The sequence below is a fragment of the Pipistrellus hanaki genome (assembly GCF_964339955.1).
Source record: "Pipistrellus hanaki genome assembly, chromosome: 1".
Lineage (NCBI taxonomy): Eukaryota > Metazoa > Chordata > Mammalia > Chiroptera > Vespertilionidae > Pipistrellus > Pipistrellus hanaki.
In genome coordinates this window covers 164,798,445-164,822,600 of record NC_140503.1, presented here as the reverse complement: position 1 = coordinate 164,822,600, position 24,156 = coordinate 164,798,445, and the positions used below count along the sequence as shown (strand labels likewise).

Below are 24,156 nucleotides of genomic sequence, written 5' to 3'. Positions count from 1 at the left end.
TCTCGTAAAAGGCCACCATTATGTCATTCTGCCGTTGAGGACATATTTTGACAGCTACTTCCCTGAGCAATCAACATATCTGTAGCTTTTTACCTTTAGGGTTCACCTCCTCCTAGTCTGCATCACACCTGGGAGTGGCTCATTTAGATACTTTGGGGACTCGGTAAATCATATGGCAACTCAAAACGGGGCTCTGCTAGACCATTGGGGCAGCGTTAGCTTTGGGAATGCTGTACCCCAGTCCAAAGCAGATTAGGAGCATTCTCTAAGTGTCGATGGGCATTCTCCCGGGAATGAGTTGATACTGCAGTTTGCGTGAGAACTGGATGGAGCAGGTGCCTCCTGCTGGCGGTCACACTTCCCCCAGGACATGAGGTCATTGGGAGAAAGGAGGGAGGAAGAAAGGGGAGGGGAGCTGAGGGACAAAAAGAATTGAGAAAGCTATTGAAAACAACATCATCGTTATAAAATATTAAGTAGCTGTATGTATAAGTGTGTGCAATTTACTCTGGGCTTTATAGAATTTTTAATGATGGGATTGGGGTGATTGTGTGTGTGTGTGTGTGTGTGTGTGTGTGCTTTTCTGAAAATTTCAAATATAATCTTAGGGATAATAAAAATAAAATAAAAGCTGGTTTTTAGACTTGGGACATTGCAAACCCTGGTCTTAATCTTGCAAGCTTAGAGCCTCCTTCTATTTTTCCTGGGCACCATCCTTCATTTGAAAAGGTTGGTTTGTGTTTGGCCAAATGAAAACCTGTATTCTAGCAATAACCTTCTTTTTCTCCCCTCCCCTATTCCACCCCCCGATACTCAGCATGGGACAGAGTGGGCCTCCTCTGTGTGTAGTGTGTGCGCCTGCTCTCACGGAGAAGTCCGCTGTAGCCCCCAACCATGCCCTCCGCTGCTGTGTGGACACCAGGAGCTGGAGTTCATCCCTGAAGGAAGCTGCTGCCCCATCTGTGTGGGCCGTGGGAGTGAGTATGAGCTTGTAAAAATAACCTCTTTGCCTTTGAGGTTCACCCGGTGACATCCCTAGTCTTCTCTTTCACGTTCAATGTGGTTCAAAGATTCCCAACCCCATTTCCTATTGGAACAAGACAGAGCCTTGCACTTGGCAGGAAGGGGTGTTGCAAAGAGTGAGGCTGGAATGAATTTTAAAGCTTCATCCCAAACTTAGGATTCTGCAAGTTGCTGACTTACCTATTTTGCCCTGGCTGGATGCATCCCTCTGCCTTCATAGCTTCTGGGAAGGAAAGGAAGGAGGGACAAGATCCTTTGATGTGATTTCATAAGGTAGTTCCTCCGGCCTCCTGGCAGAGAGGAGAATGAACAAATCTCTCTGAGTGTGGTATCCCTGGCACTAATTCTGCTGGCTGGTCTTTGAGATGGCATAACATTTTTCTCCAAGACACACTGAGCAGGAAGCAGGTATTTCATCTGTCTTTATTGCATCTTCACTGTGGGGATCCTGCTGCCTCCAAACCAAGGCGCCGTTCAGCAGGCCAGCAGCACACTGCCAGGCCCTCTCCTTGGAATTCACTCTTGGACGAGGTACCACGTTTAGTACATTTAAGGATATATGTCCCCTTCCTTCACAATAAATGTGAATTGTTGTCATGGCTGCATTATGCTCTCTCCTGGCAAGTAATAGCTAATTAAAAAAAAAAAAAAAAAAAAACTTAATGGCACCTGGAAGCTCTACTCTTCTTGCCTTTTCCCTTTAAAAAGACCCCTGGTTTCTTTCCGATCCCCAATTAGTCCATCTCTGGCCAGCTCTTCCCCTGGAGAACCATTCCAGGGGTTAAATAGCATGTGAGGAAAGGATGGAAGTAGCATGCATGCCTCCTGCCTTTCTCATGTCACTCACCAGAAAGGGGCTGGCGGCTGCGTTAAGTCAAATTACCCTGTAGGTAAAAATGCTCGAACACAGGGTGCAGGGGTGGAGCGGAGAGTGGGCAGGGTGGAGTCTGTGAAGTCCTGGCTCATGTTTGAGGAGGCTTTCTTGCTGGCCTCCATGAGAAAGACTCATTGGAAGCATTTTGTGTGGAGAGGCTGGAGGGTCAGCCAGGGCCAACTCCATCATTTGCTGGGTGGTGTGCAAAATGAAAAAGTGCCGGGCGCCTTGTGCAGAAAGCCAGGCGTGCGGAGGATTTTTTTTCTTTCCTTCTGTGGGTTTGTTCAACCTGTCCTGTTTTCAGTTTGCTATTTTATATCATACTAGAGGCCCAGTGCACAAGGGCGGAGAGGGGTGTCCCTCAGCCCAGTCTGCACCCTCTCCAATCTGGGACCCCTCGAGGACAGTCAGACATTCTTCTTATAATCCAGGACTGCTGGCTCCCAGTTGCTTGCCTGCCTGCCTGCCTGATTGCCCCTAACTACTTCTGCATGCAAGCCTGATCACCTCCTGACCACTCCCCTGTTAGCCTGATCAATGCCTAACTGCTCCCTTGCCTGCCTGATTGTCTCTAACTGTCCTCCCCTGCTGGCCCAGTCACCCCTAACTACCCTCCATTACCAGCCTGGTCACCCCTAACTGCCCTCTCCTGCCATCCTGGTTGCCCCCTAACTGCCCTGTTGGCCTGGTCACCCTAATTGCTCTACCATGCTGACCTGGTTACCCCCAATTGCCCTTCCCTAAGGCCTGGTCATCCCTAACTGCCATCTCCTGTCTTTCTTGCAGGCCTGGTCCTCCCAACTGCCCTCCCCTGTAGGCCTGGTTGCCCCCAACTGCCCTCCTCTGCCAGTCTGGTCACCCCTTACTGCCCTCTCTTGCAGGCCTGGTCCCTCCCACTGCCTTCCCCTGCTGGCCTAATCACCCACAACTGCCCTCCCCTGATGGCCATCTTGAGGCAGCCATATTGTGTCCACATGGGGGTGGCCATCTTTGACCATATGGGAGTGGCCATCTTGTGTGTTGGAGTGACAGTCAATTTTCATATTACTTCTTTATTGTATAGGATTCCCTCCAGTGTGGAGATACTTGCTGGTGGGTGGAGTCCTCCACATTTTCCCAGGACCCCGCCCTGCTACTTGGTGCTTAGCACTGCATCCAGGCCCCAGGCCCCCTGTGGTGGAGGGTGAGGTTTTGGAGCGGGAGGTGGAGAGCCCATCCCAGAAAGACAGAGGAAGCAGGAGATGGGACTGTGCACCAGCTGAGACCCTGAACCCCAGTACATGCTCATTGGACTTTCCTTACAAAATGGAGAGTTATTAAGAACTCCATACATGACTGCAAAGCATTAAACCCTAAGAATGGGGCCCCCTTCTTTGTACTGGGACCCAACATGGGACCTTATGTGATTGCACTGGCCACATACCCATGCATCAGCCCTGGAATCAGCAAGTGCAGTCACCCCAGTAATTTTTCTTTCTCTGACCTTGCAGAGTCCTGTTCCTACGAAGGCCGTGTGTTTCAGGATGGGGAGGACTGGCCATTGAGTTCGTGTGCCAGATGCACGTGTAGAAATGGAGTCACCCAGTGCTTCACGGCTCAGTGTCAGCCTCTGTTTTGTAACAAGGTAAGCGAGACAGCCTCAGAATGGATCTTTCCCAGGCTGTTAACTTCACTGTCCAGGACTTGGAGTCCCTTCGGAGATTGTGTCAGGCCACCACGGAAGTTTCAGAACAAGGAGCCAAGGCTGTTTTGTTTCCCGTATACTTTTGGAGACCACTGCTGAGACCTTGATTTTACCCTGAGAGGCTAAAGTTAGTCTAATTACCAGCCATTTAGGCTAATTGTTACATTATGAAACTGAGCCTTGAGGGTGAGCAAAAGGAAGCTGCCCACCCCAGTTGCAGATGTTCCAAAAATGTCAAGCTCAACATCTGGAAAATTCAGTAGTACTGATTGGATTTGTTACTGTCGGACAATGCAGAGGTATAGCTTCTTTTTGAAGACACATGATTATTCATGTCTAAACACAGATAGCCGCCCACTATTTAATTCTTATAAGATAGTGCTTCAAATTATCAAAGGATCTCTGGAGTGGTTTAAAATAGTGGGATCTTATTGTACTTTTAAAGCTGATCTGATTTTCAAAACATTAGGCTCTTCACACAAATTTAAAACAGAAAATCAATTGCAAATAAATGTAGTACACATGGTATTTTATAGTTTTTTACTCTTCCAGAGGCTCCTACGGAGGTATGTTGGCAGTTGACTGATAACCATGAGAAGAGTTTGCTTCCAGTGAAAAAAAAATAGCTCATTTTTTGATCCAGGGAAAAGCTAGAAGCCAACATTCAGTTGATACAGAGCAGTACTTTGTGTCAAATAAAACAAAATCAATAACATGGCATATTGTGACAATTGGGCAATAATTTTAAAGGCAGACAAAAGGCAATTAGACAAGAAATACTAAATGCCAAATAAAAGGAAAAAGTATCTAATTGAAAGACTCGATTGTATTACCCACATTACACCCAACTACACTCATGACACATCTCTTAATTTACCACAAAGTCTGCTCTAGCTTTAAGATTACAAATGAGCTTCTTGGAAGAGATGTACAATATCTTACATTCAGAGGACACTGTAGTGTTGAGGCATTTTGATTTGCACATTCCGGGTCTCATTCCCCTCCTGAATAAAGGATAATTAAGCAGTTTGCCGCCATTGCAATTAAGGAGGTGGGAGGAGGGATGGAGGAAACACCCATTGGGACCCTTTTCTTTAAATCTTTAAAAACTTAGCCAGGGACTGTGTATTAGGGGGTTGGATATTATAATAATTGAAATTAATATTTCCCATTAAATATAAATTCTGGCTTAAAGTGGTAGCTTCCAAACACATATAGCCTGCATTGTTTAAAAAAATGGAATTTGGTAGCACACTTTAGAGTTAATTGATACGCAAGCATTCTGAAGTATTGGAAATAGGTTGATTTTAACCACTGTTGCATTATTAAGTCTACATTTTTGTCATGACATAATTAAAAAAAACTATCAGATTATTTAGAACCATGTTTTATTTAATATCAATATTAAATAATGGTGTTCTGATGATGTAAAGAAACTGGAGTAGTTTAAAATAACTACTTCTTCTCCTGTATTGTTCTGCTATTCCCTCTGAGCTTTTCTCCTCTTTCTTTGAATGAGAAGTTTCCTTCCCTTCATTCTGTAAGTATGTACCTTTTGCTACTTTCAGTTCCCTTGTCTTATGGAAATGTACCCTTCTGTAGCCCTGTGTTTTTATCCATGGATCCCTTATTGTTTTAAATTTTCCTAAACCTGCCTATTTCACCCCTAAAAATTCCTTTCAGTAACTCATTTCAATTTTTGGTAGGCAAATGTGGATACATTTCTTTGTTTGCATAGTTATGATTACATTTTAGAAGTTGATGAAAATCCTGTTGAAAGGAGAAATATCTTTTTTCTTTCTTTCTTTTTTATTAAATTATTATCTGTGTACATATTTTAACATTACCCCCCCTCCCATACATACCCTCCCTCCCCAGAGTTTTGTGTCCATTGGTTGTACTTATATGCATGTATACAAGTCCTTTGGTTGATCTCTTATCTCCCCCAGATCTCCCTACCCTACCTGCTGTAATTTGACAGTCTGCTTGTTGCTTTACTGTCTCTATATCTATCTTTTGGTTCATCAGTTTATAATGTTCTTTATTATCCATAAATGAGTGAGGTCATGTGGTGTTTCTCTTTCATTGACTGGCTTATTTCACTCAGCATGATGTTCTCCAATTCTATCCAGGTTGCTGCAAATGATGAGAATTCCTTCTTTTTAATGGCAGCATAGTATTCCATTGTGTAGATGTACCATAGTTTTTTGATCCAATCATCTGCTGACGGGCACCAAGGTTTTTTCCAAATTCTAGCTATTGTAGATTGTGCTGCTATGAACATAGGGGTACATATATTCTTTCTGATTGGTGTTTCTAGTTTCTTGGGATATATTCCTAGGAGTGGGATTACTGGGTCAAATGGGAGTTCCATTTTCAGTTTTTTTAAGGCAACTCTACACTGTTCTCCACAGTGGTTGCACCAGTCTACATTCCCACCAGCAGTGCACGAGGGTTCCTTTTTCTCCGCAACCTCACCAACACTTGTCGTTTGTTGATTTGTTGATGTTGGCCATTCTGACAGGTGTGAGATGGTACCGCATTGTTGTTTTGATTAGCATCTTTCGCATAATTGGTGACTTTGAGCATGTTTTCATGTGCCTTTTGGCCTTCCTTCTGTCTTCTTTTGAAAATATTCTATTTAGGTCCATTGCCCATTTTTTATTTATTTATTTATTTATTTATTTATTTATTTATTTAAAATATATTTTATTGATTTTGTACAGAGAGGAAGGGAGAGAGATAGAGAGTTAGAAATGTCGATGAGAGAGAGTCATCGATCTGCTGTCTCTTGCACACCCCTACTGGGGATATGCCCGCAACCAAGGTACATGCCCTTGACCGGAATCGAACCCGGGTCCCTTCAGTCCCCAAGCCAACGCTCTATCCATTGAGCCAAACCGGTCTCGGCCATTGCCCATTTTTTAATTGGATCATTCATCTTCCTTTTATTTAGTTGTATAAGCTGTCTGTAGATGTTGGAGATTAAACCTTTATCAGTGGTAACATTTGCAAATGTTCTCGCACACAGTGGGCTTTCTTGTTGATTTGTTGATGGTTTCTTTTGCTGTAAAAAAGCTTTTTATTTTGATGTAGTCCCATTTGTTTATTTTCTCTTTAGCTTCCATTGCCCTAGGGGCAGTGAAGAAGTTCTTTTGGCATATGTCTGAGATTTTACTGCCTGTGGATGCTTCTAGTATTTTTATGGTTTCCCTTCTGATGTTTAAGTCCTGTATCCATTTTGAGTTTATTTTTGTGTATGGTGTAAGTTGGTGATCTAGTTTCATTCTTTTGCATGTATCTGTCCAATTTTCCCAACACCATTTATTGAAGAGACTGTGTTGACTCCATTGTATATTCGTGCCCCCTTTGTCAAATATTAATTGAGCATAGTGATTTGGGTTGATATCTGGGTTCTCGATTCAGTTCCATTGATCTATATGTCTGTACTTGTGCCAGTACCAGGCTGTTTTGAAAACAGTGGCTTTGTAATACAGCTTGAAGTCTGGTATTGAGATCCCTCCTACTTTACTCTTCTTTCTCAGGATTGCTATGGCTATTCGAGGTCTTTCATTGTTCCAAATGAACTTTTGGAGAGTTCTTTCTAGGTCAGTGAAATATGCTGTTGGTATTTTAATGGGAAGTGCATTGAACCTATAAATTGCTTTAGGAAGTATGGACATTTTGATGATGTTGATTCTACCAATCCATGAACATGGTATGCTCTTCTATCTGTTTACATCTTCCTCTATCTCTTTTTTCAGTGTCATGTAGTTTTCCGCATATAGGTCCTTTACTTCCTTAGTTAAATTTATTCCTAGGTATCTTAATTTTTTTGGTGCGATGGTAAATGGAATTGCTTTTTTAGTCTCTGTTTCTGTAATTTCACTGTTGGTGTATAGAAATGCCATGGATTTCATGGCCTTAATTTTGTGTCCTGCTACATTGCCAAATTCATTTATTAAGTCAATTAGTTTTTTAATGGAGTCTTTTGGGTTTTTTATGTACAATATCATGTCATCTGCAAATAAGGATAACTTTACTTCTTCTTTTCCAATTTGAATGCCTTTTATTTCCTCTTCTTGTCTAATTGCAATGGCTAGTATTTCCAGTACTATGTCAAACAGGAGTGGTGAGAATGGGCATCCCTGTCTTGTTCCTGTTCTTAGAGGGAATGGTTTTAGTTTTGCCCATTGAGTATGATGTTGGCTGTGGGTTTATCATATATAGCTTTTATTATGTTGAGGTATGATCCTTGTACTCCCACCTTGTTGAGAGTTTTTATCAGGAAAAGGTGTTGGATTTTATCAAGTGCTTTTTCTGCATCAATTGATATGACTATATGATTTTTATCTTTCATTTTGTTTATGTGATTTATCACGTTTATTGATTTGTGGATATTGTACCATCCTTGCATTCCTGGAATAAATCCTACTTGGTCGTGGTGTATGATCTTTGTGATGTTCTGCTGGAGCCGATTTGCTAGAATTTTGTTGAGGATTTTGGCATCTATGTTCATAAGGGATATTGGCCTGTAATTCTCTTTCATTGAGTTGTCTTTATCTGGTTTTGGTATTAGGGTGATGCTGGATTCATAGAAGGAGTTTGGTAGTGTTCCTTCCTCTTGGATTTTTAGGAATAGTCTGAGGAGGATAGGTTTTAGTTCTTCCTTGAATGTTTGGTAAAACTTTCCTGTGAAGCCATCTGGCCTTGGGCTTTTGTTTGCTGGAAGCTTTTTGATGACTGTTTCAATTTCTTCCCAAGTCACTGGTCTATTGAGATTTTTAGATTCTTCCTGATTGAGTTTTGGAAGGTTGTATTTTTCTAGGAATATGTCCATTTCCTCCAGGTTGTTCAGTTTGTTGGAATAGAGTTGTTCGTAGTATTTTGTAACAATCCGTTGTATTTCGGTGGGGTCTGTTGTTATTTCACCTCTTTCATTTCTGATTTTGTCTATTTGAGACCTGTCTCTTTGTTTTTGGTTAGCCTGGCTAGAGTTTCATCTATCTTGTTTATCCTTTCAAAGAACCAGTTCTTGGTTTTGTTGATCTTATGTATTGTTTCTTTGGTGTCTATGTCGTTTATCTGTGCTCTGATTTTTGTTATTTCCTTCCTTCTGCTTACACTGGGCTTTTCTTGTTGCTCTTTTTATAACTCTTTGAGTTGTAGAGTTAGATCATTTGTTACCCTTTTTTCTAGTTTTTTGCAATAGGCTTGTAAGGATATGAACTTCCCTCTCAAAACTGCTTTTGCTGTGTCCCATAGATTTTGGATTGTTGTGTTTTCATTGTCATTTGTTTCCAGGATGTTTTTAATTTCTTCCTTGATTTCTCTGGTAACCCAGACCTTGTTTAATAACATGCTGTTTAGTCTCCATGTGTTTGATTTCTTTGGGTTATTTTTATTGTAGTTAATTTCCAGTTTTATGCCACTATGATCTGAGAAGATGCTCGATATGATTTATATCTTCTTGAATTTGAAGAGACTTTGCCTATGTCCCAAAATGTGGTCTGTCTTTGAGAATGTCCCATGTGCATTTGAGAAGAATGTACATTCTGTGGCTTTGGAGTGGAATGTTCTGAAGATGTCGATTAATTCTATCTGGTGTAGTGAGTCATTTAGGATTGATATTTCTTTGCTGATTTTTTGTTTAGATGATTTTTCCAAGGGTGACCTTGGGGTATTAAAATCTCCTACTATTATTGTATTGCTATTAATCTCTCCCTTAATGTCCTCCAGCAGTTTTTTTTTTATGTATTTGGGTGCTCCCGTATTGGGTGCATATATATTAATATTTACCAGGGCTATTTCTTCTTGTTGGATTGCTCCCGTTAGTATTATGAAGTGGCCTTCATTATCTCTTGTTATGTCCTTCACTCTGAGATCTAATTTGTCAGATATAAGTATTGCTACCCCAGCTTTTTTTTCATTTCCATTCGCCTGGAAAACCTTTTTCCATCCCTTCACCCTCAGTCTGTGTGCACCTTTTTTTCTGAAGTGGGTTTCTTGTAGACAACAGATATATGGGTCTTGTTTTCTTATCCAATCTGTTACCCTATGTCTTTTGATTGGAGCATTTAATCCATTTATATTTAAAGATATTATTGATAGGTACTCATTTGATGCCATTTTTATTCTATACCCCTATATTCCTTCTTTGCTTCCTATTTCTTTATTTTTACAATAGACCCTTTAGCATTTCTTGCATTGCTGGTTTGGTGGAGATACATTCCTTTAATCTTTTTTTGTCTGTGAAGCTCCTGATTACACCTTAAATTTTGATTGATAGCCTTGCTGGGTACAGTATTCTTGGATTCAGACCCTTCCTTTGCATGACTTTGTATATTTCATCCCATTCTCTTCTTACCTGATGAGTTTCTGTTGAGAAATCAGTTGCTAGTCTGATGGGGGTTCTTTTATATAAGTTCTGTCTCTCTCTGGCTGCTTTTAAGATTCTTACTTTGTCATTGTATTTGCCAATTTAATTATATGTGCCTTGGCGTCAGTCTTCTGGGATTCATTTTGCTTGGGACTCTGCGAGCATCTTGGATTTGTGTGGGTTTTTTCTTCTCTATCTCAGGAAAGTTTTCTCTCATTATTTCTTGAAAACTTTTTCCATTCTTCCTCAGTTTCCTTTCCTTCTGGAACCCCTATTTTTCTAATATTGTTTTGTTTTGTACTGTGCCAAAGTTCCCTTAGGCTCTCCTCCAGCTTTTTATTCTTTTTTTTTTCTTTTCTCCAGAAGCTGCTCTAATTGGGTATTTTTTCCCCATTTTATCTTCTATCTCACTAATGCGGTCCTCTGCTTCTTCTAATCTACTCTTGATGCTTTCTATTGAGTTCTTCATAGTAGCGATGTCATTTTTTATTTCTTCTTGGTTCATCTTCATTTCCTCTTGGTTCTTCTTCAATTCCTCTTGGTTCTTCTTCATTTCCTCTTGTTTCTTATTCATATCGCCAAATTTCTCTTCCATTCCTTTTAGCCATCCTATGATCATTACTCTGAATTCTTGCTCTGGTAGGTTGCTTGCCTCTAACTTATTTACTTCCTTTTCTGGTGATGCCTGCTTTTCTTTCATGTGCGGGCTATTTCTTTGTCTTCCCATGGTCTCTCTGTTCAGGATGTCTGGTTATGTGGTATTCCTTCTCCTTTCTGTGGGTGACTTAAGATCTCCCTTGAATCCATGTGTTTGCACCGATTGTGGCGTCACAGCTGCTCGATGGTATCCTCTGCTGTGGGTTTTCCATGTCTCAGAGAAGATCCTCCTTTCCTGGTCGCAAAAATTTTTTTCTGATATATCTCCTTTCTCTAGGCCCTCTCTCTCTCAACAGCATCGGTCTCTATCTCTTAAGGGGTTCTTGCATCAGCTCGTTGAAGCCCTCCTGCAAGACGTCCAGAAAGTTCCCCTGGGCCAGGCACATTAGCATAGTTCCCACCGGGGCTCCCGGGTGGGGCTGAAGGCGGCGCTGCTCCTCCCCTGCACACAAAGGCTCTGGCCCGCTCGCAGGGATTCCACCGGGGTCCCGCACACTCCTCACGGGGAGCCGGCCCTGAGCCAAACTGGAGAAATGTCTTATGTATAAATAAGGAGTGGTTTCCTTAGTGAGGAATATAAATACTAAAATTACTTGCTCTGAGCTGTTCAGATGCCTTATGAAAAGAGCTCTAACCCAGCCACATTTTTTGTGGATTCATTAAAATTGCCTCTTTGGTCTGATCAGAGTTGTTCCTAATGATGTTACCACCAGTTTTTAATACTATCTTTTTCTCGTTCCCAAAATTGGTTAATCTGAGTAGGCTACACTTCATCTTCAGATATGTTGTTTTCTGAGACACTAAGTATTTGTGAATCAATTTCTTGTTGTCTATATGAGTGAAAGATAATTGGTGAAGTCTAAAATTTGGGATGATTATGTTCTCTTTCCATCTCAGTCCTTTTGTCTTCTTTCTATTGAATTCTGTAATTAATGCCATGGAGGTCTGTTGGCTTTCTATTCCATTCTATTTAGCTTGTTTCACTCTGTTGGATTCTTAAGGGATTTTTTTAAATCTTTATAATTTAAACATTTTCCCAGACATTTGTTTTCACATATTTCACCTAGAATACTGTGAATCCCTCTCAGTCTGTATTCTAGTTTTTGAAATGTTTTCTTTGGTTACAGCTCTGATTAATCATAATCTTTCCAGTTATCCCTATTTCTCCAGAAACACCTATGATTCTTAGAGTCCTCCTTATCTTCCCCCTCCTTATCAGTCATATTCTTTCTCATCATTTTTCATTCGGTGTCTTTCCCCTGCATTATAGAGAGAGCCACCTGAGTTTGTATTTACTACCTGTAGTATTGATTTTAATTTGAAGATTTCACATCAATTTTCTTTTGATTCTTCCTTATTTCTCCTATAGTTGGTTCATCTAATTTTTTTATCCCAATGCTTATTCTTTTTTTATTGCTTCCCAGTTATATTTAATAAAGACTGTATTTTCTTACGTCTCACTAAAGTTGCAAAACTGCTTTTAAATATTTTCTTTTGGATCTTATCGTATATAGTGTTTAGAAATCTGCTCTTTCTCTGAATCTTTAGAATGTTATTCCTTTCACTTTTTTATTCAAGATTCCCCTCCACCCCCCAAGTTCCTTTCTTTCTGTTTACTCATCCTGGATCAAGAGTAATCTACCCATACCCACTGCTTGAAAGCTGCAAGGATAAGAGGCCTGCCCCTGGCTAATTCCCTTTCCTAGAGCCTTAGTCAGATGCTAAGACATGTGCACGTCCTCCTGGTCCAGGGGTCTGCCAACTTTCATGTAGTGTAGCTCTATTGTACTGACATCAAATATTTTCCTAACCCCACTGTCCAACCCTCTTACATGAATGCATGAAACAAAAACCATAATCCCCAGTTTGAACTGTTGCAAAGGGCTCTTTCCATCTCTCTCAGAAACGGTATATTTTACATGTGGGGTGTCCTCCTCCCCCCCACCCCTGCTTTTTATCGCTCCCTCCACCTTCCCAAACACACATAATTTCACTCTTTTTTATACTTATGGGGCTCTGACCAGGTGTAGAAAGGAAGATCCTGAGGTTCCCTGATTGCCTCACACAGCAGCATCCACACACCGGAGGGATGAAGGCCATGCTGTGTTTGATATAGGAAGGCAGAAAGTTGGGAAAACGTGATAGTTCTTATTCCTATTTAGGTTTACAAACCAAAGGAAGGCCGCGGAGTGCCTTGTGTTAGATGGGATTTCCTCTTGGCAATGTCAGGAGGTAGGCTCTTTTACTTTTTGTTGATGGAAGTTACATCTCTTTCTAAATCTTCAGAAGTGTCATAGTGGGAAAATACTTTTTCAAGAGCTGCTAGGCATATGACACTATACACTTCTTTATCTTAGGTATTTTTATTTAGAGAATACAATGGATTGTATCCTAAATGGTAGTCGAGCCAAAGTTGTAAGGATATTAATTATATACACATATATTTTCATTGAACTCCTGTGAAAACTGAGGGTAATGTATTAGACCTGGGGTTAGCACACTTTTGCAGATGGCGAAGAATTTCAGCTTTGAATGCCATACAGTTGGAACAACTACTCAGGTCTGCCATTGTATCACAAAATGTGCTGCAGATAAAGGGTAAATGAATGGATGTCATTGTGTTGCAATGAAACTGAACTTATAGAACAGGTGGTGGGCTGGATTTGGCTAAGGTCCATAGTTTTCTGGCCCCATATTAAACTGTACATTCGGAAGAGCAAATCTACGAAGGCCAGAATGATAGGATCCAGGTGTGTGATAGAAACAAAAGGCATGTTAAAAAGCCGTTCTCATTTCTCTGACCCACTTCTCTGCTCACCTTCCTACTTGCCTCTGCTGTTGTCCAGCTTGGATCTCACCTCTGAATCATAGAGTTCTCTGGTATCCCGGTATATTTTCTCCTGAAATATTTTTCCTTTCTGCCCTAGTTGGTCTGTATTTGTGAAGGAAGCTTCTGTTTCTGGCAACAAATTACATAATTAGGTACTGCCAATAAGAATCAGAAAGCTTGATTTTCCCTGTGCCAGCCTCCATATCAGCAACTCCTCCCTCCCCTACTCTCCTGCTGACTCTGCTGCTATACTTGGGCTTAGTCCAGGTTGGTGAAGATAGATTGATACTAACACAATTTCTCCTCAAGATTTGTGATCATGACATTTGTCCCCTGTTTACTTAGCGTTGTGTAAGTTCATTTGTTTACTTCAATGAAGACATTGAAGACTATGATATCAGATGAACCTTTATTTTACTCCTCACTGCAATGTCATTAAACTAAAGAGTTCTGAAGTCAAGAAATGCTCAGTGATTTCAATCCATACCCAGTTTTTGCAGGCTCTGTTAAACATCAATGGTCATAATATTTTGCACATAGAATTGAAAGAAATAAAATAACCTAAAGCATAGAAAACAGTTGTCAGTTTAATTACAGTGATTCAGGTGTTTGAAATAGATCCCATTATATAGTAACATGTTAATCTAACTCATCGTATATAATTGGGGTAAAGGAACTACAGAAGTATGACTGGAATTTCCCAAGAAAAATTAAGGTTATTTGGCAGCTTTGCCCCCCTCTTCCCTTAGTACATTGACCTTGTTTTTCCTACTCTGAACACCAGAGTAGCCATGGTAATAAAATCTCATTTTCTGCTGCTAATAAGAGAAGGAAGAGAACTGTTAGGAAGTACTCTCTATCCAAGATCTACCACTTTCTAGTCATTGAAACTTGGTTTGTTCGAATCCTCCTTCCCCTGCCTTTAATTGGTCTACCTTCCTGCCCATCAATAAGACTGTAGTGATGGCCAAAACCGGGTTGGCTCAGTGGATAGAGCATCGGCCTGCGGACTGAAAGGTCTTGGGTTCGATTCCGGTCAAGGGCATGTACGGTACCTTGGATGCGGGCACATCCCCAATAGGGGGTGTGCAAGAAGCAGCTGATCGATGACTCTCTCTCATCAATGTTTCTAACTCTATCCCTCTCTCTTCTTCTCTGTAAAAAATCAATAATATGTATATATATATATATATATATATTTTTTAAAAAGACTGTAGTGATAAGTCAGAGTGAGAAGCTGGCTTTGGGGCATTCAGGAGGAGACACGGTTGCTGTGAAAATTCTTAGGGCAGCAGAGACAGAATGGTCTCATATTCTGGGGTTGATGTAGGGTGTTAGAGGTACAAAGTGTTGACATAGTCCCAGATATCTAGAGCTAGCATTAATTTTTTTTTTCATGTTAAGGACCTCCCTAATGCACATATGTAGGTGTATGGGTTCACATAAAGATGCGAAAAAGTAGTGAAGTAGTCTATGAGGGATACCTTCTCTTTGAATTTAAAGGCAACTCAGCAGGGCTGTGAATGCTGCTAGGTGTTGATATGGTTAGTGTTCTAAGTTTCCACTACTGACCATTTACTACTCCCAGGTCAGCTGTATGACCGAGGGTGAGTCACATGACCTCTCTGTGTCTTCTTTTCTTGTTTGTAAAGCAGCAATAAGAGCATCTATTTCAGAGGTCCATGGCAAGCACTTAAAACAATGCCTGGCAAACACTAAGTACTATTATTATTGTTATGGTTATCATTTGTGCTTTTGTTTGTTTTTAAAAGAGGCTGGGACTTAATGGATGTGCAACCTTCTTAATAGTCACACTGACCTTGGAGTTGCTAATTTTTATCAAAGCACTGGGTTACTAATAGATACCAAATTCCTCAAATGTGAGGAATTGCTGTTTGTGGATGCTTGAGGAACATGCTTCAGTTGGCTAGGAATAAAAATTTCCTACTTATATGGTTCTTATTAATGCTTCCTTTTGATGGATTATCCTTTTTGGGTATTCAGGATGAAACTGTGGTTCGAGTTCCTAGAAAATGCTGCCCCCAGTGCTCTTCCGGATCCTGCTCTGCTGCTGGCCAAGTATACCAGGTAACCTCTGCTGTGCCCCATGCAGGTGTTCGACATACATTTTCACACATCTGCCCTCCGTCCTTCCAACCACTGAACCTCCTGCCCTCATGTCTGACTCTTTGCCAGGATTAGTAACTCAGTACATGAGCATCTTTTTTCTTCTGTACATGGAAGGCCTTTATGAAAAAAATTAAACGGGAGGAGATTAGAAATAAAAGGAATGTGCTGGCAAGCAGCCTCCAGCTCATGAACCTTGGTGAACTTACTGTTCATACATCTTGAAGAGAAAAAAGGGCTGTCATTGGTTATATCACTTTATACTTAGGTTGTCTGCTTTGGTTGGATTTGATGTACTGATATTTAGAGATAATGCCCCCTTACCTTACACTTAGCTGGAGTCCTGGAGGTGGTAGGTGAGAGCAGGAAGGGAGGCAGGAGTTTGGTGGTAGTGGATCATCTAAACTTCAAAGTACTATTGGGCAGCCTGGATAGCCGCTTAATAGATAGTAGGCATCAAGTACAGACCAGTCCAACAAAGGGAATAAATCAATGAATATTCTGTCTCAGGAGTGCCCAACTGAGCCAAAAGAAGGTTTCATTATTCAAAAGCAAAAAACTTATTAAGAATGAACCCAAGTACTTCTCTTGCTTGTCAACTACTGTAAGGAAGACTAAATAGAAATTGGGATTATGACTCTCAGTAGAGAATCTGGGGTGGAAAGGGGTGGAGTGTCACAAATTACAGGTGGATCACATTAAATCTGAAAGCAAATAACTATCGGGGAAAGGATTTTTGTGTGCACTAGATCTGTGCTGCCCAGTACAGTAGCCGTATATATGCTAGATTAATTTCTCATGGAAGAGATAGCCTCTGTGTCTGTTATGAGATTTTTGGCTGCAAGGAACAGAAACACTACTCTAAAGTAGCTAAAGTGAAGACATTTATTATCTTGTCTAACAGAAAGTTCAAAGGTAGGGCAATTCCAGGGTTGCTCAGTTTGGGTCTCAGTGATGTCGTCAAGGATCTAAGCTCTTTCGATCTCCCCACCCTGCCATGCCCAGCATGTAGCATTTGCCCTCTGTCCTGTCTCCTCCAGACCCCAGGGTGGCCTCAACTCAGGCAGCTTATCCTCACATAACCACCACTAAAGGCTGGTGGGACAAAAGAGTGTCCTTTTCAACATGGGGAGACGAGTTTCCCTTTTGACCTCTGCCTCTCTAGCAAACTTCCCCTCGGTCCCCTCCGTTAGGATTGGGACAATGCTGTGCCCTGCCACAGGGGAAGCTGGGAAAATAAATATGTGGCAGAGAGAGTTGGGTTGCCTGGCAAAGAAGAACTAACGAATGACCATGGTCTAGCCAACAAACAAGCTCTTTCTTTGCGACCTCTGTGTGCCTGGCATGGGGCAGGCCCTCCACACATCGGTGGGGTGAAGAGAGTGGAATGACAGTTAATCCAGAGTTCCCTCTGGACACTTACTGACTTTGTTCTGAGAGGCTGTTGCTACCCAAATGGCATCATTTCTCATGAGTGCATTCAGTGTGGCTCCATTAAAAACTGAAATAAAAAAAATCATTCGTCTTACGCGCCTGTGTTTCTACCTGATATGTGAGACATTGGATTTTCCCCTTTCTCCTTCCCCTTCTTCACTCAGCATGGTGAACAGTGGAGCGAAAACGCCTGCACCACGTGCCTGTGTGACCGGGGTGAGGTCCGGTGCCACACGCAAGCCTGCCCCCCTCTGAGATGTGAAAAGGTACTGAGAGAGCGTGTGGCGTGAAGTTTCATTCTGGGCCACTTCAGAGATGGGTTTCTTAGTCCAGTGTGTCCTTCTAGGCTAGGGGTGTCGAACTCAATCAGAGAAGGGGCCAAAATCTAAAATCCAGCCTAAATCGCGGGCCGAATGGTTTACTGAACAGTCATAAACTGACAATGTCATAAACTGACAGCGGAGTGCAGTGATGACAGCGCGGTGCGGGCCACATTGCAAGGCCTCGCGGGCTGGATTTGGCCCGCGGGCCTTGTGTTTGACACATGTGTTCTAGGCAATCATAAGTTTATAATGTTTAGTATATTAGATAAAGACCTGGAAGGTCTGCTTCTAGGAAGGAGGGCTGAGGGGAGGGAGCCTTGCCCAGCTGGGTGAGAGGCGGGGGGAGTGGGGAAGGGAGAGAAGAAGAGAGTGGGGTGGTGCCTTATGGCCTCCTGTCCCACTGGCTGGGATGTCTCCTAAGAACCCTTCTTCACTCCCCTTCTCACTGTCTCCTCAGGGTCAGAGAAGGGCTCAGCGCCTGGGGGAGTGCTGTGAGGAATGTGTGTCTTCTGCCAGCAGCTGCTCCCACCACGGGAGGGTGCGGTACCAGGATGAGATGTGGAAGAGCTCAGCCTGTGAGTTCTGTGTGTGTGACCGCGGCCGCGTCACCTGCCACACGGGAGCGTGTGCCAGGGTGGAGTGTGCCCAGGTGAGAAGCAAGGGCATTTCCCCCTGGACTGTGGGAGCGCTCTCCCATAGGATTGGGGGGGGGGTTATCCCTCCCCGGGTCCCTACTTCTTGGCAGCGGAGGGGCCCACCAGGCCACCAGGTGGACTGCTTCCAGCACAGGGATGCTGTGGTTGAAAGAAACGCCCCTGTTTGCTCAGACAGGCTCCGGACAATCCCCTGGAGCCTTCAGTGCTTCATCACTCAGGGCATCTGGTCAACAGGAAGGCCTGGGACAGACACCGGAAGGGAAGGACACGATTAGACTTTAATAGATGAAATAGAGTGGGCCGAAGACAGGGATGCCAGGACACAGGCTTTATTGAAGAGAAGAGTAACCCTGCCAGCTGCAGAGAGAGGGAGAGAGAGAGAGAGAGAGAGAGAGAGAGAGAGAAAGAGAGAGAGAGAGAGAGAGAGAGAGAGAGAGAGAGAGAGAGAGAGAGAGAAAGAGAGAGAGAGAGAGGGAGGGCTGGGATACAAGCACCTTTAAGGGGAGGAAAGAGAGGGGATGGGGCTTAGGGCACTCAGCACATGCTGATTGGTGATTAGGGACCTAGGGACTTAGGAATGGGAGCTTAGGGTATTAGGCAGGTGCTGATTGGTGGTTCAGTGCTCAGGAATGTCTGGCCACAGGTGGGGTTTAAGTCTGTCCATCAACTGGAGGAAGGGAGGATCTATCAGACATGAGCCTCTCAGCCAGAGCGCTGAACCCCATTGCTGGCGCCTGCCCAGCTGGGGGACAGAGGCCCTCGGGGGCTCCAGGCTCAGCCTCTGCTGCAGGCCCCACAGGCAGCGTTTATGCAGGGAGGAGGGCTGCTCCTGGTGCCCAGGAAAGAGAATAAAATGTTTTTATGTTTTTGTTCTAAGTGGGGAGATGGGGGTGGGGTGGGGGGAGTAATTAACTCCCTTGACCCTCTTTTAACTTCTCTGTCTGCTGAATTTCTAGAAGCCTCTCACAAAGTAGCCTCTGTTTGCACTAGAGTATATTGTAGGGAAATTGCTTTTTTCTTTCTTTCTCTTTGAACTCAATTTTTACCCACTGAAAAACAAATTGCTTTTAAAGTTGTGTCTTTCTCCCCTACCGCTCCCTTCGCCCCACCAGTTCCCCGCGGGACTGTGAACTTGAATAGAAGAGGGAAACTCGGGGGATCAGAGACACTGGGTGTCTGTAAAGCCATTTTTCTTTCTAATTCGTCCTCTCCACATCTCAGCTCCTCCTCACACTGAGCCTAAGGAGGAACAACCTCTCAAACAAGCCTGTCTTGACAGGGTTATTTTTCATTTGCCTCCTACGTCGGAGTCCTGGCAGACCTGAGACGTGTTTAAGTAAAAAGGGTCTTGCTTCTTGCAGGTTTACTTCCCCCGCCAACACCTTTTCATTTCTTCTCTTTGATTATGTCAGGGCATCCGAATGGTTGGATGAAGATGAGAAAAACCCTAATCAGGGCCCTTGTCTTTCTCCCTCTCTCAGGCTGAGGCAGGGCTTCCTGGCCTCGGCAGTCTGCCCAGAGGATGCTGGGTTATTTCCCAAGCTTTTAACTTGTCTCAGATCTTTGGGTTTATGGAAAACATGGAAGAGATGATCCTGGTAGGGTGAGTCCTTCCGCTGTCTATTTTGTCTGAACAAGGAGTTGCTCTCAGAGAAAATCATTTGACCTACTACAATGTCGGTGAGTTTCCAAGTGCTTCCTGTGACACCTACATATGGCAGCATAAGCCGGGTTTCTCTGTTTTTAGGGAAAATGAGGAGCAACTGCGGCAGAAAGTGGAGAGGGCCTCGATAGCCTTCAATAGCACTGCCTCACCTCTTTCCACCTTCACCTCCCACCCCATCTTCTCTTCTATTTCTTCAGGTGGTTAATCAACTAAATTGCTTTTTTCCACATTACTTTTATGTTCCTAAATTTCATTTAAGGTGCAGGGTTCTACATTGGAAACTCTATCAGAAGTGAAATTTGCCTGACCGGAGTGGCTCAGTAGTTGAGCATCGGCCTATGAACCAGGAGGTCATGGTTTGATTCCGGGTATATGCCTGGGTTGTGGGCTTGATCCCCAGTAGGGTGCATGCAGGAGGCAGCCCGTCAATGATTATTTCTCATCATTGATGTTTCTATCTCTTTCTCCCTCTTGCCTTCTCTCTGAAATAAATAAAAATGTAATTTTAAAAAGAAGTGAAATTTTAACTAAATTTGAATCTTACAGAGAATATTCCTTAGCGTTCTTTCTATGCCATACATCTGTAAATAATGACCTTGGTTGATGGCCTTGTGTAAACCTGGGCATGTTAACCTTGGTTAGTATGATTAATGACCTTGGAAAAGCCTGGATGTACTAAATTCCCAACCTCTGTTTAGTTGCATATAGAAAGATGAACAAGACACATTGATCTAAGAGTTCCTAACCTTTGGGGAAGTCAGATACATAGACAGAAATTATAATAGGTGGTGACACCAACAATTATGGAAGTAAGAATTAAACGCATTAGGAACACCTGGAGAAAATGATTATGTCTGCTCAAGGGAGCAGTGAAAATATGCTACTGGTATTTTTATTCAATTCTCACCTACTTGCTGCCTTTTCTAGAATATCAAGGTCATTAGATTTCTAATCTTGGATACCAAGGGTGGATGAAGTCTAAGTGTTTGCATATCCACAAATATGAGGAAGACAATTGTGCAGCTTCACAATTGTAATGATTATCTCACTGGTTATCAACAGCAGTCTTCTGAAGAGCATTGAAATCAGCACACAATTTTTCTTTAAAAAGGAGAACGTGGTGCCCTGACAGGTGTTGCTCGGTGGTCAGAGCATTGGCCCACACACTGAGGGTCTCAGGTTTGATTCCTGGCCAAGGGAATATACCTGGGTTGCAGGTTTGATCCCTGGCTCCAGTGGGGGCACGTGAAGGAGGCAACCAATTGATGTGTCTCTCTCACATTGATGTTTCTCTCTCCCTCCTTCCCATTCTCTCTAAAAATCAATGGAAAAAATATCTTCCAGTGAGGATTAACAAAAAACAAACAAAGGAGAACTTGTCTTTGGTATAGTAAACCAAATTCCTAGACATAGAAACATAAATAAATCAACAATAGAATAGCACAATATAATGATTTTCATTTTCTTATATTTTGTGTTATCTTTAAAGATGAATTCAGATAAAAAAAGTCAAATACCTTTTTTTTTTTTTTTTAAAGGGACCTAGCATTCATTCATACAGGGGTGGGCAAAGTAGGTGTATGGTTGTAAATACGTGAAACAGAGTTTATTACTGTATTATGTGTATTAATCATTTTTATGTTATTTTTCATGTGAACTACTATAAGCCTTCTTTGCCCCACCCTGTATATGAGACATAAACTTATGGGGACTTGATGGGTGATTGTAGCAAAGTGCATGGGAGAGGGTAGGCATGCTATAAAGGTGAGGTTCCTCCCCCTTCTCCAGGAGAGGCAAACCTCTCCGAAGAGTGTTTCCTTTGCCAGCGGGCAGGTGCGCGGAGCCTTTTGCCTGATGGGTGGATACAGGTGTGATTCAGTGGGGAGGGGTGAGCAGATTTAATCTGGCCTATGCAGCAGAATCTTCTCAAAAGAAAAAGAATTAGTTTTGTTTCACAAAGCAATTTTTCCTCAAAGCAAAAGTCAAAAGCTAATTGGAGTGAGTTCCCCACCGCAGTGAACTGACACAGCTTGGGGCATTCAGGCTTCTTCTATAAAAAACAAATCCATTGAGAACGAACCACCTCACCCAAACAGAACCCTTGCTGCCCCGGAGCAGGGCTTGTTGTTATTCACAGGAGAAAGGAAGACTCCCCCCTTTGCTTTGTTGGGGTGATGCAGGCTCCATCTTCAGTGTTGTCTCTGTGATGTGGTAGGCACTCAAGAATGTCATGCGTTTTGTCTTTAATAGAAATACACATACTCTGTCTTGTTTTAAAACATTGTTTTAAGCAACCTAGATTACATGCCTATAAACTCCTTTTTACACTTTCAAATCAAATTTCACTGTGTTTCTGGGTTATGCCTTCACTACTAGCTCATTTGTCAGATTTCTGCAAAACAATTTATATGTAAATAGTCTCCTCTCTGTAGCACCCATTAGCCTCTGGTTGTCATTGGATTTTGATAGGCAGCCATCTATACAGAACTCTCTTCCTATTGACATAACTTCTTAGACACTAAAAAGTTCATACGTGTGCTTTTTATTTGTTTCTTTCTTTTAAAAGTTTATGTTTTCCTTTTTTAAAATGATACATTTTCATCTTAGGAAATTAAAGGCAAGAAAAGTGGAAGAGACTTTAAAATCTATTCATAATGCTACAATTCAAAGCAACCAATGCTATTTTAAAAATATATATATATATATATTTTATTGATCTTTTACAGAGAGGAGGAGAGAGGGATAGAGAGCTAGAAACGTCAATGAAAGAGAAACATTGACCAGCTGCCTCTTGCATACCCCCTATCGGGGATGTGCCCGCAACCAATGTACATGCCCTTGACTGGAATCGAACATGAGACCCTTCAGTCTGCAGACCGACGCTCTACCACTGAGCCAAACCGGTTTTGGCAACCAATGCTATTTTTAAATATATATTTTTTATTCACAGTGTTTTAAACATAAAATATCATTGTGATTATTCTGTTTAAGCTATCTTGCATGATTTAATTTTTTGCCTAACATGGTCTCTGCACTTTAGATATAATATAGTTCCCAAATTAAATAATGTCTTCATTTAGAGACATCACCATTTTTTAGAAAATAGACATATCTTTTTAAAGTGAAAAGTGCTTTCAAGACTACTTTTTAGCTCATAGATATTCAATATTAGTGTATGCATACAAAAATTATAAACGGAGATTGTATTTTTAACAGGAGATTCCCTGGGAGATAGAGCTCCAGTGGAATTGTACTTTCTAAATTACAAAATTCAGAATTATTTAATTTTTATAGTAAGCATTTATTATTATTTTATAATTAAAAACAAATTTTGAAGTTGCTGATAATGGGAAGTTAAAATAATAACAATTTGAAAGTCAAACTTCTACTTTCCTAGTGTGGCATTTCTTTCCTTCCTCATAATTAAAAAAATATTAATTATGCAAGTTAGATAACAGTTTCAAAATACTGAATAGCCATTGTTCTATGTTTAACTTATGCCTGAGACTACATCTGTGCACAATGGACATGTCTGGTTTTGTTTTCAAGGGAAAACATTGGTTTGACTTGAGCACCATAAATGAAACTGAACCACAAGTTCAAAGCTTATATATCAAAGAACGCTTGATCCTTTTCTGAAGCTCATTGCTTTCTAAGACTGTAACATTAACCTTGGCCATGCTTGTTATTCTCATGAGCTCCTGATCCGGGGTAGGAAATTATGGAGGGTTCTGTGCACAAGTATCACCAGAACTAGAAAGAAAAAGGTTTTGGGGATGACTAGTGACTGTAACTGAGCAGACTTTCTGTAGGAAGACAATGTGGGGGTGCGGTGTGTGTTATGGGGGGGGTGAGGAGGGAGAAAGAGGGGAGTTGGGGGAGAGATTCGATGAGTCCTGGGCCAAGGCAAAGGAGAACGCTCAACGTCTTTCATTCCAGTCAGGGAATACAGCTGCTTCGAAATTTAGCACTGCTACCCGGGGATGTTAATTTGATAAGTCTCTCTGCAACCCTTATTTCTATAGGGTGAAGAATTAATTCACTTAGATGGAAAATGCTGTCCTGAATGCATTTCAAAGAGTGGCTATTGTGTTTATGAAGAAAACGCAGAATTTGTGAGTATAACTAAAGGCCATTAAGAATTAATAATTCAAAATTAATTTAATGAGGGGGTATTACCTTCTCATTTCTTTCACCTATTCATTTGTTCAACAAATTAATTATGGACCTACTGTGTGACAGGTACTGGGGATGAAGATGCAGACACAGTAGGTGCAGTCCATACTCTCATGGAGCTTATGTTGTAGTGTGGGGATAGAGGACAAAGTTCTGCCTGGAGTATAAAGCAGCTTAATGGGGCTAGGGAGTATCTGGGATGGAGGCAGGTGCTCTTTTACATAAGGTGGTCGGGGAAGTCCTCTCAGGCAGAGAAATTTGGGCACAATTTCTCAGCAATTGCAAAAGCCTGAAGGAGAAATATGTTTGGCACGTTCAAGAAACTGC

General features: G+C 41.9%; 1 protein-coding gene across 1 annotated transcript in view; it reads left to right on the top strand.

Moving 5' to 3' along the window:
* The window catches only part of FRAS1 (Fraser extracellular matrix complex subunit 1), a 438,553-nt gene that overhangs the window by 173,655 nt on the left and 240,742 nt on the right, over positions 1–24,156 (top strand). The window contains exons 5-10 of the mRNA XM_084880389.1: positions 818–977; positions 3,388–3,521; positions 15,452–15,535; positions 17,173–17,274; positions 17,789–17,980; positions 23,679–23,768. Of these exons, the coding sequence (XP_084736515.1) occupies positions 818–977; positions 3,388–3,521; positions 15,452–15,535; positions 17,173–17,274; positions 17,789–17,980; positions 23,679–23,768 (762 nt within the window). The remainder of the gene's footprint in view (positions 1–817; positions 978–3,387; positions 3,522–15,451; positions 15,536–17,172; positions 17,275–17,788; positions 17,981–23,678; positions 23,769–24,156) is intronic.